Source organism: Thermobia domestica, chromosome 1 (assembly GCF_964235325.1).
Source record: "Thermobia domestica chromosome 1, izTheDome1.hap1.1, whole genome shotgun sequence".
Taxonomy (NCBI): domain Eukaryota; kingdom Metazoa; phylum Arthropoda; class Insecta; order Zygentoma; family Lepismatidae; genus Thermobia; species Thermobia domestica.
In genome coordinates, this window is record NC_137454.1 from 74,949,351 (window position 1) to 74,960,258 (window position 10,908).

The 10,908-nt window shown below is 34.2% G+C and overlaps 1 protein-coding gene across 1 annotated transcript; it reads left to right on the forward strand.

Moving 5' to 3' along the window:
* Positions 1–3,475: 3,475 nt before the first annotated feature.
* LOC145686259 (uncharacterized) lies at positions 3,476–9,064 on the forward strand. Its single transcript, XM_081759378.1, has 2 exons — positions 3,476–3,628; positions 8,697–9,064. The coding sequence occupies exon 2, from the start codon at positions 8,755–8,757 to the stop codon at positions 8,956–8,958; it is 204 nt and encodes a 67-aa protein (XP_081615504.1). The 5' UTR covers positions 3,476–3,628; positions 8,697–8,754; the 3' UTR covers positions 8,959–9,064.
* Positions 9,065–10,908: the final 1,844 nt, after the last annotated feature.

The window sequence follows — 10,908 nt, forward strand, 5'->3', positions numbered from 1 at the left end:
TTTCTTATTAAATGTGTAAGTCTTTCATATTTGCGATAGTTTCGAATTTTGAGATTTTGGCCAGGTTTGATGGGTGTCTGGACCACTGTGCAATGTTCTGAAAATTCTGTTTTCTAACAGTAGATACAATAGATAAAAGTTCGCAGAGTAATCAGAATTTTGTATTGTTGCACTTAACATCCATAATATCTACCATCTTGATTAGTTCAAAAGTACATAATTCAAAATACAATACACATATGACAACACATAAACAGGGTACTCAAAGTATCAAACTAATAAATTGTTAGAATCATGTGCAAAGTAACACAACCATTGAACAAAAATTGGTAAATAACTTTAAATAACATTAACAAGAACATTAACAAGAAAGAATAATATATTGCCTAGGAACTACCATCTCAGGAAGAAAACTTACGTACTGGAATGGGTCATTAGAAAATGGAATATTTATTTCTTCTGATAACCGATAACAAAAACTGACATCGATTCGTAAGAAATTTATTGCTTCACAATATATTTTTCTCCTATTGTTATAATTTCAGTGCTGTACTATGAAGTTTTAAATGCTGATTGACCAGATACTTTAATAATGAAGTGGCCTTATGAGAAGCAATTGCATTTTCTAGATAATGATTTAAGAAAAGTCTCCTAACTATTAGATATATTTAAAAGGAAAGGGAAAAAATCATATTCATGAAAGCACTGCACAATTGGTACTAGATAGTCTACAATATTATTAGTATTAACGAAACGGAAAGGTCTGAAAAATAAAACATATAACAATCAATAGACGCCATTTAGCTGAACAAAGTTATATGAGTGAATGTAAATATTCATGCGTAGTTTTTGAGAAAATCGATAATAAAAACCATTTTTATAAATTTAAGATGTGTGCTTATGAAAATCATGCCACCTTTTAAGATAAAACTGGTCCTGAATGATACACTAAATTTAATTAGACATTTCATTATGACACTAGCAGCATTGCACTATCTGGTATAACATATAGCCGAATCACTAATTTATGTACTGTATAAGATACAACCACGTCATGGCCGGTCCTCAAAAGAAGGAGAAGAACCCCCTCTAGCTCTTATGGGTTGCATGCATTCTAGCAGCTCAGTGCTGGATCAGAGAGATTGGAACTCGAGAAGTACGTGGAAATACGTTACGGTCTCGTATATCCACATTGCCCTGCTGCTGTTCTCTATGAATAGCAGGGATACACGGAGAACAACCTTAACTCGTGCCATTTTATCCAGGAGAGTACGTATGACCTCGTCGTGTTCTCTGTGAGGAGGAAGTGAGAACTACCGATCTTACCGGCGGATATGGGGCTCCTCCGAAAATGGGCAACTAGGTTGTGTCCTTGGGCCCGAGAGATAAGACTACGTGGTGCCCAAACATCTATGAAAGAGGGGTAGTTCGTGTTTCCAGGGGGCGGATCCAATGCCTTACCGGGAGTATGATATAGGTACAGCCCTTAAAGAGCTTTTCGTGCGTGCTCTTGGGTTTGGGAGGGGATATTTGTATCTTCACGCACACTCGTACCTCAAAAGTAAGAGAGGTAGTGGTAGTAATACTTTGTCTCAAGTTTTCTCTTTAACTGGATGTAGAATCCATGACACCACCAGATGAGCTGCCCTCCCAAATGACCATTGTCTTTAAAGGGAGACAGTCTATTATCCACCATTGGGTCTGGCAATGAACGATGTACCTCTTTCGTAAATAGAGGAAGTTCCATATTACTTGAACGGCCATATTTCCTGCGTTTTCCTTATTGACACAAGGCAAATGCAAGGGTAGTATCTAACTTATAGGTTCCGCTTCCTTCCTGGGCCCAATCCTTTCTTCCGTCCCTTTCCTCGGATAATGTGCTCGGTGAGGGACGTCATCCCTCAAACGTGACGGGCTAAATGGTCATCGATGCTGAAAGCCCATAAATCTACTTCCTAATTCCTATTCCTAATCCATCTGAGATCTCCGTGTTCCAAATGAACATGTCTGTCTGCAGATGGTCTACATTAGTGATTAGTTCTGGTAATGTACCTCTATCGTAATTAGAGGAGGTCCCGTATTGCTTGGACGATCCTACCATGAGGCAAATGTCAGCTTACCGTCTGGGGGGACTGAACGGTGACTGGGGAAAAGTGCCTATCCCAAGTATCTGGGTAATGTTTTTTGATCCCAGTAAGAAAGAAGGGAACTCTGCAGGATAAGAGACTGACATCAAACTCAAATGGTAACTTAACACGTATTATTTAGATCTGAGATGAGATAGGAAGTATCTCGAAGTATGCATAGTATCTCTACATTACCGTTATATAATGCATTTGTACGATCAAAATTAGAATATGCATCTATAGTTTGGGAGCAATTTTATCAGTGTCAAATACAACAAATAGAGAAATTTCAATTGTTGAAATATACTGCATATAAAATGTTTGGTATACAAACACAATGTATTTCTTACGAACTACTTCTTTAAAAAAATTAAATTGTTTTCACTAGCAAATAAGAGGTTTATATAAATAGTGTTATATCTGAAAAAAATATTGAAAATCGGGATGATAATATGTTTTTATTAGACAGATTACCTTCTTACTGTCCTCTACAAATTTAAGAGGAAGACATTCTTTTTACATGCCTTATAATAGAATAAATACTAATAAAAATTCTTTAGTGTATAAAATATGTGATGTGGGTAATAGAATTGGGACTTTGGGTTTAGGTATATTTCAGTATAAATTTAAGTCTTTCAAGCGAAAGTGCTTTGAGATGTTAATTGATAAATTGTAGATTTGCTTTTTGTATGCTATAAGTTATAACCTGAAGAAGAAAAATACGTATAGACCTACTTGTTGTAATTTGATGTTTAAATACTAACTACATGTATGTTTAGTGTTACACATCCTGTGATTATGTATTTAAATAAATGTACTTCGTAATTGCCTTTGAGTGTTAAGTACAATAAAATAAATTATTATTATTATTTAATTATTTTCGAGAAACAGAAATCCGTATTTTGCTGAAGATGGCCAATAGCACAGGTGTGCGATAGAAGAGTAGCCTAAAGGCTTATATCTCTATAGCAATGTGCAGGTAACAGCTTAGAAATAATATATTAAATTTTAACACTTGTAAGCTATTGGTAACTTGTATTTTTTAAAAAGTCAACTACAAAAGAGACATTCAAAGTATCTGTGTAAAATATTTCAAATGTTGATAGGTTAAAACTCAAATTTTTAGCTTGTATAGAAGAACATATATTTCATATTCCAACAAAAGAACCTTGCATAATTTTATAATTCGACAATTATAGCATGACAAACGAGGAAGTTAGATATATCATGATCTGAAAACAAGGAAAAACATTTGAAATACATTAGAAAACAACTTTAAAATATTTGATTATTTATTTAGACATTTAGAAAAATACTGCCAGATATTTTAACTAGTAAATTATATCATAAAAAATAACATTTTCATTATCTTAATTGATATTTAAGTGCATATGTGCATGCTGTTTGAATGTATTTAAAGATTGCGTTCCAGAGAAATACTAGTACCAATCCACTATTGTTTGTACACATCAGTCACCAATACAACCATGAAATTATATTTGGTAAGTGACCTTTAAAAATCAACAAAACTGTATTATTAGCTGACTATTATTAGATGACTAGATATAGAATTATTAGCTGACGTACTGTACCTAACAAAAACTCTATAAAATTCGAGCTTCTGCCTTGGTCCAGTTTAATAATACACACTTAAAATAGTCAGCATCGGCCTTAGTTGTGCGAACTTTCATCAGTCTCCCTCCGTTCTTTCAGCTTAGATCTGCGAAATATAAAGTAATTATTTATGAAAGAACGGATTCTGGACTCTTTAAATGACTGTTGTTTAAACGTCTCTGAATATGCTTTAATTGATAAACATTAAGAAATTCCGGTAAAAATGTTTGAGTTTGTTTCTGTGGCTGAAACATGTCTTCCTGACCATGATTTTCATCATTTTAAAAATATTTTTGTATCTTGCTGTATATTTATCTCCAAGCAATATTCCCCCTAAAATAGCTAAATAATGTGTTGATATTGAGTGACAATGCCTGATAATATGACCAATTTATAATTAGGAATAACCTTCGCTGATTTTCCGAATTTCCATTGCAGTACCAGCGTTAGCATTGTGATCAATTTATCTCCCTCTCTCTCTTTCTGCATGTGTGTATATGTGTGTGTCCACACACGGGAGCGCATGTGTATGTGTCTACATACAGATAATATAATGGTCCCATAAAGCCTGAGTAATGCGTGATTCTAATTTATATACATCGTATATGTACTGCGTATAAATATATATAAAATATATTTAAAAATTCGGTGTTGAAACTTTTGGAGGCCATTCCTAATATCAGATAAGAGAAAAAAAGTTTAAATAGACATGGATCTACAAGGATATATTCGTGTTTGCGACCGTTTTAATTATTGTGTTTTTTGTGATCAATCGTGATTGAGAAGTAAATATAATTTGCCAACAACGATCAAATATTCCTGTTTGCGTCCAATGATTGATGCTCTGAAGGAAACGTTTGGGAAGCAGGAAACATCCTACTAAATGTGGGTGATCTCCCATTGTTTTCATTAGGTTGAACACTTGTGAGCAGATACGAAAAATACAAATTTAAGTGAGAACATTGCTTTTTAAATTCCGTTTACAATTCTGATCTCCATTCCTTTTTCTATCTCTTCGTCTCGAAGGGAATAAGTGCAGCCGAACTCATGTCAAGGGTTCTTTCATAAAATGGATAAGGCCTTTCTTAAGTATTTACCTTGTTTTTACTCAGCGATGAGTTTCTAGGACGGGGCAATATCATTACAGACAATTTTCCTTGGGACCAATGCCTCCATAGATTCGAAGTCCTTGAGGACACACACCAATGTTCGGAATATTAAAGGTGTAATTAGCAGCAGTTTCGTTGAGATGTCTTCCTACAGACCAGGAAATCAAAAATAAAACTAACTGTTGCGAAACTCGAGAAAAAAAGCTTCTGCAGCACTGAATTTGGTTGTCCTCTTGACGAGGATTACAGCTATCTAAACAATTCATCCTGAAATTGCGTACATAAACATTGTATAATTAAGATATCACTGAAGTTATCATTCGTTCGTATAAAACAAAACAAAACGATATTTACTCTAAGCTATAGTGCCATATAAAGGATTAAATAGCTAAGAGTGAGTGTGTTAATAAATTCGACAGACCATTGCTGCAGGAACAAAAACCCGATATATGGATTTAATAACCGATAATCAATTTAATATAATATCAAAAGTGGATCGATATATAAAAGTATCGAATAATGAAGTATTTAAAAATATCGAAATATTCGAAACCGAAAAGCCATCGACATATCGAGAGTTGTAGAAATTTCGCAAACAGAAATATTCTAAATATGAAATCGACATATTGATAAGCAATATCCATCAGTAATATCAACATATTGATATCTCGATATTTCGAAAAAGGTTATTTTAATAAATACCAACTTTTTCCCTGTCGCATGCCATGATTTTAGGAAATACTCGACACATATATTATTGAATTCTCCAGTATATATTGTACCTTCCTCCGTTCGCTCAATTATTTCCTTTAAAAAAATCAAAGATTTTCCTTAAAATTTTTATGTAAATCTTCAGTGTCTGTCTGTTGCTTCCTGCGAATTGGTCACCAACACTTCTATACAATCGCGTAACAAGTAGGAGTATCAGGGCGTACAACACGTGATGAAGTTTGGTTAGTTTGTGGTAAAAATCAAACTCCTTAAGAAGGTAAATTTTACCACGTCTAGGATTAAATTTAACGTTTGACCTCAAATTTAATAAAGTATACTTTAGTATGAATGAATACGTGAAAAAATCTGGGTAGACAATATTTAAGTCTTTAGATTTGCCGGCAAGAAAGTTGCTTGGTTTCATTTTTTGAGCGTTGTATCGAACGGACTGGGTAGCTTATCAAACAAGGGTTATATTCATACTACCATAGGATAACATAAGAAACCGATATACGATTGTCAACATTTTGGGATCAACTGGATAGACCGCTTCCATTAACGAACACCCTTCCTACTTTTGACTCTCTACACCGTGGGCAAATTGATGGCAATCCTCCAGTAGTTCTTGAGATTTCTTGTTTCCCGGTGGGAAGCATAGACAAACAGTCAAAGAATGCCATTTTCTCCCTTAAAACGTTGTTTATGTGAATCTTTAGAGTCTTCTGATCTTTCCTGGAAATTGTATGCCAACATGCATGCATAATCCTATTTTTTTTTTAATTCAACACTTTACATTTTCTTTGTGTGTTTTACCCTTACCATTACCTCTATCGCAGTTAGGTAAAGCGCAAAATTCTCAATCATCAAAAATAAATAAATAAATTCTCATCTTCTGACAGGTGCCAGATTAATCACTGATGTTTTTTTAATGATTGTTCAGATTAATTTCTACATATATTTCAATTATGCAATCATAAATTTGAAATAATTATTTGGGATGCACCAGTAAACTACACGTAAAATGTAATGAAAGTTGATGAACTTCATTCACAGAAGAAATTTGCAGAGAGTATTGTACCGTATGAAGCAGCGGAACTGTTTCATGAGAGACATGGTAGAAAGCATGGTGTAGGAACGAGAGGGAGGTGTCGAAGAAGCCTACAATTGATGGACGGTATCAAAATAGGAAAATCGTACGTGAAGACAAAAAGGTTAACTGAAGACCCTGGGGCATGGAAGCTTTTCAGTTGCAGCAAGTGACCTGCTAATAGTGGCAAAATACTCCCTTAAACAAATTAGACCATTAAAAATATAATATGCAGAGATTTTAACATGCAGCAAAGAGACAAAGAGAAGACTGATGGAATCGACGAAGGTTATAGAAATATTTAAGAAGATCCAAGAAAAAAGACTGCAGTGATATGGCCGTTGGTGAGATCAAGAAACGACTATGTTGTCAGAGAGTGATGGCAATGGAAGTGTATGGGAAGATAGGTATAGGGAGACCAAGAAAGAAATAGGTGGATATGGTTAGAAATGACTTCAGGGTGAAAGATCTAAAAGGAATTACAGGACAGGGCTTTATAAAGAAGACTCATCACAAAAGTCGATCTGACGTAAGTAGGAAAGGAAAGAAGGAGAATTATTTACATTACATGTCAAATGAAAGAATGCGGTCCCAAAATCTTCAACGAACCTCTTCTGGATACCACTTACTTGGCATAAAATATTGTACCTCAACAATTTTGCATTTTCACACAATAGCAACTTAATAGTGATTCTAATAATTCTTCCCACAATATTCATTGTTTTTTTCTGTTGTCTTACGTAATGGTAATAGAGACATAAGGTCTTCTTGTTTTTCCTTTTTAAAAGAATTTAAACACCTATATTTTCTTCTCTCGACTCCAAATATTATGCTTACAGGCTTTCTGCTAGAGAATTTTGTCCGCGGGGATAAAATGTGAGGTGGCTGCATTGGGATACTATTTTCTTATGTTTACAGTAACAATTTAATTTTTCTTAACTTTCGGGTCGGGTGATCAACTTTCCTTGAAAGTATGCCTAGAAGAAACATTGTTACGTAGTGATACTTTTCTGTTTCCATTTTTTCCCTTCAAATCACAACACTTTCCATCCAACCAACCCAAATAACGAGGAAGTGGACTGATATGTACCATGCACCTTATTGTTACATACATATTTCATTCATCCTATGATCGGAGAGTAATTATTGCGCTCCAGTTAAAGACGCTGTATGAAATTTAATTGATATTAGAAATAGAAAATTTAGAGTATGCGAAGAAAGTAATTGCATTTTGAAAACTAGTGCATACTAATGTTCACCAAGTTTTCTTTCTAAAAATGAGACAAGTTATCATAGAAATATCAGTTGAGACCATAATCACAACTTTCATGTTCTCAAGATATTGCATGTATGAAGTTCTTACGCTAGAATTATTCAGTACATATTACTCAGAGAGGATAAAACCATGAACTCACACTTCGACCACATTGGATGCATATAGTTTTATTAACATTATTAAATTATAAACACCTTGCAGATATTTCAATGTACCAGTTCATACTATTAAAAATATTTTCTTAAGTTTCAGAAACCGTTTCTTATCTGTACACTGAAAACATTTATACAGGAAACAACAGCATAGGTTTGAATTCCGCTTTATACAGCTGCTTTCACTTTCCTGTTACTCGTGTTTCTCATGAATGGGAATTTCCACCCTCGTTTCTAAGAAAAGATTTTCTTGGTGAGCGATGGGAAACGTTTGTTTCATTTGTTTTTAATATAAGAGAGTATTTTTAACAGTCTAATATTATAGCGGAAAGGAGTATAAACGTTGTTTCTCCTTTCTTTGATGTTTTTAAAAATCTTGAAATTAATGAATTGTGTAATCAACAGTTTTTCACCATTTGTATGCTTATATACAAAAGTAGGGTTCAAGAAGTACTTGCTATTCCCACAGATGAAGAGTGTTTATGAATAAATGCAAAGAATTATACTGTATTTGGAAAAATGATGTTTTATGTATAAATTTAAAAGTTACACAAAAATATATTTAAAAAGTTTTCTGATTTTATCATAAAATTTATCAATTTTATGTTGTTTTCTTTTAAGATTCTGTTGGTAATAGGAGTTTTCGCTCTAAGCGTTGTGGCTGACAACAGTCGTCAATATGGCGGTGGGTACGGAGGTGGATATGGCGACGGATACGGTGGCGGATATGGCGGTGGATACGGTGATGGATATGGCGGAGGATATGGTGGCGGATATGGTGGTTATGGACCTCACAGACACAGACACAGACACAGGCCCTCCTTTCTTCAAGGCTACTGAAGCTACCGTCACTAAGAAGGAATCCGTCTATGGCTTATCCTAAACAAAACAAAAAAGGTCTTTTAAGATAATTTTAACAGCTTTATGTTAATATGCATGTAAAAGTGTAAATTACCTTTTATGAATATTAAAGAAATAAGCAAGAAGAACTGTATTTTAGTATGGAAAAAAAGGCTACATTTGATAGACAGCATCAAAATAGAAAAATCGTACGAAAAGGCGAAGAGGTTAGCTGAAGACCATGAAGCATAGAAGCTTCTCGAGGTATTGCACTCATGAAATTCTTAAACTGGAATTATTCACAGTATATTACTCAGATAGGTACCATAGACTTACACTTTGACCACATATTTCAATGTACCAGTTTATACTAATAAAAATACTTTGTTAAGTTTGAGAAACTGTTTCTTACCTGTGCAACGAAAACAATAGCTTCTCAGAAAAAACGTTTTAGCAAGTCTCATTCATATAAAAAGTGAAACAATATTGGTTTCAATTCCGCTTTTATACATCTGCTTCCACTTCCCTCTCACTCAAATTTTTCAGCAATGAGAATTTCCACTCTTCGCTAGTACCACAGACAACTTGGAAACCACTTGCTGTAAGCTTGAATTGCAAGTCGGCAAAGCTTGCATCCAGCCTGATTGGAAAACATGCAAGCATGCGGCAAGATGGATTCCAATGACGAAGTTACATGGGGGCAACCTTGCATTCAGTGTTCCATTCAAGCTTGACGCAAGCGTTTTAGAAGTCAAGTCAAGTCAATACCCAATGAAAAGCCAGTCATGCTATGACGCTCTGCGAAAGGTCTAAAGCATCGCTTGCAAGTACAACAAAAGGCAGAGTATATGAAAGCATGCGTTTCGAGTAAAAGCGTAGAAAGCCAAAACGTAAGCACGTGCCACCTGGCAGAAAGGTTTCTTGCTACTAGGATCGTTTTTAAGAAACAATTTTCTCGGTGCACAGATAAGAAACCGTTTTTCAAATTTAAGAGAGCATTTCCAATAGTTCAATATTATAAAAGAAAGGCGTTTTATCACTTTTTGATGTTCCTAAAATCATGAAAATAATGTATTGTATAGTCACTAATTTTTCACTACTTATATGCTTAAGGTCAAGGAGGGTAATCGTGAAACGAAAAACCATACTTTTGAGGGTACAGGAAAAACTGCTTGGGTTAGAAACATGAAGAAATACCATTGTATACGATACACAAACATCTTTGAAAATAACTCAGGCAATTTTCGTTATCACATTTAGTTTTTCTGAAAACAAAACCATGTGTTTCAAAATAATCCCTGCATTTGGGGCTACTTTGAAACAGCAATGGGACTATTATGAAACACCGGTATAACTTGTAGGATTCAAGGCTGTAAAGAATACTGCTTTGAGTGTAATGTTTCACATGACAAAATTTGGGACAATTATCTCTGATAGTTACTCAGTTATTTCCTATCAAAAATTAAATGAATAATAACTCGTTTTTTTGGCACTTACTTTATCAGTAATAACTTTGCAAGTGATGATGGGAGCAGACTTGGAATTAAGGAATTTTTTCATGTTCTGTCTTCACTAAAAGTTCCTTTGTTTCCATAAAAAGCTGTATAACATGCAGAAAATATCAATTATAAAATATAATGCCGTTTTCGTGATTGAACATAATCCCATTAAACATGGAGAACTAAAAACAACATAAGCTTTTCCCAGCTTGTACTGAACAATAAACATAGACACACACTTCTGTTGAATAATATAAAATGTTCCAAGAATATCATGCTCCCATTGGAGTATGTACAAACATTTTTAGCTTTTACACTTCAAACACATCAATAATCTTTTCGAAACAGTACTTGTATGTATCATCAGTCATTACCATTGCGGGAGTAAGCAAACTGCCAATGATATCCCACTCTTTAATGAATGAAATGTCAGTTTCAATAGGTTTAAATGTTTTCTTGTTCACATCTGATTTAATGTCCATAACTTCAAATTC

What these genes read in the sequence shown, in the direction of transcription:
- LOC145686259 (XM_081759378.1), top strand. Translation starts at nt 8,755, where the DNA reads ATGGCGGTGGGTACGGAGGTGGATATGGCGACGGATACGGTGGCGGAT.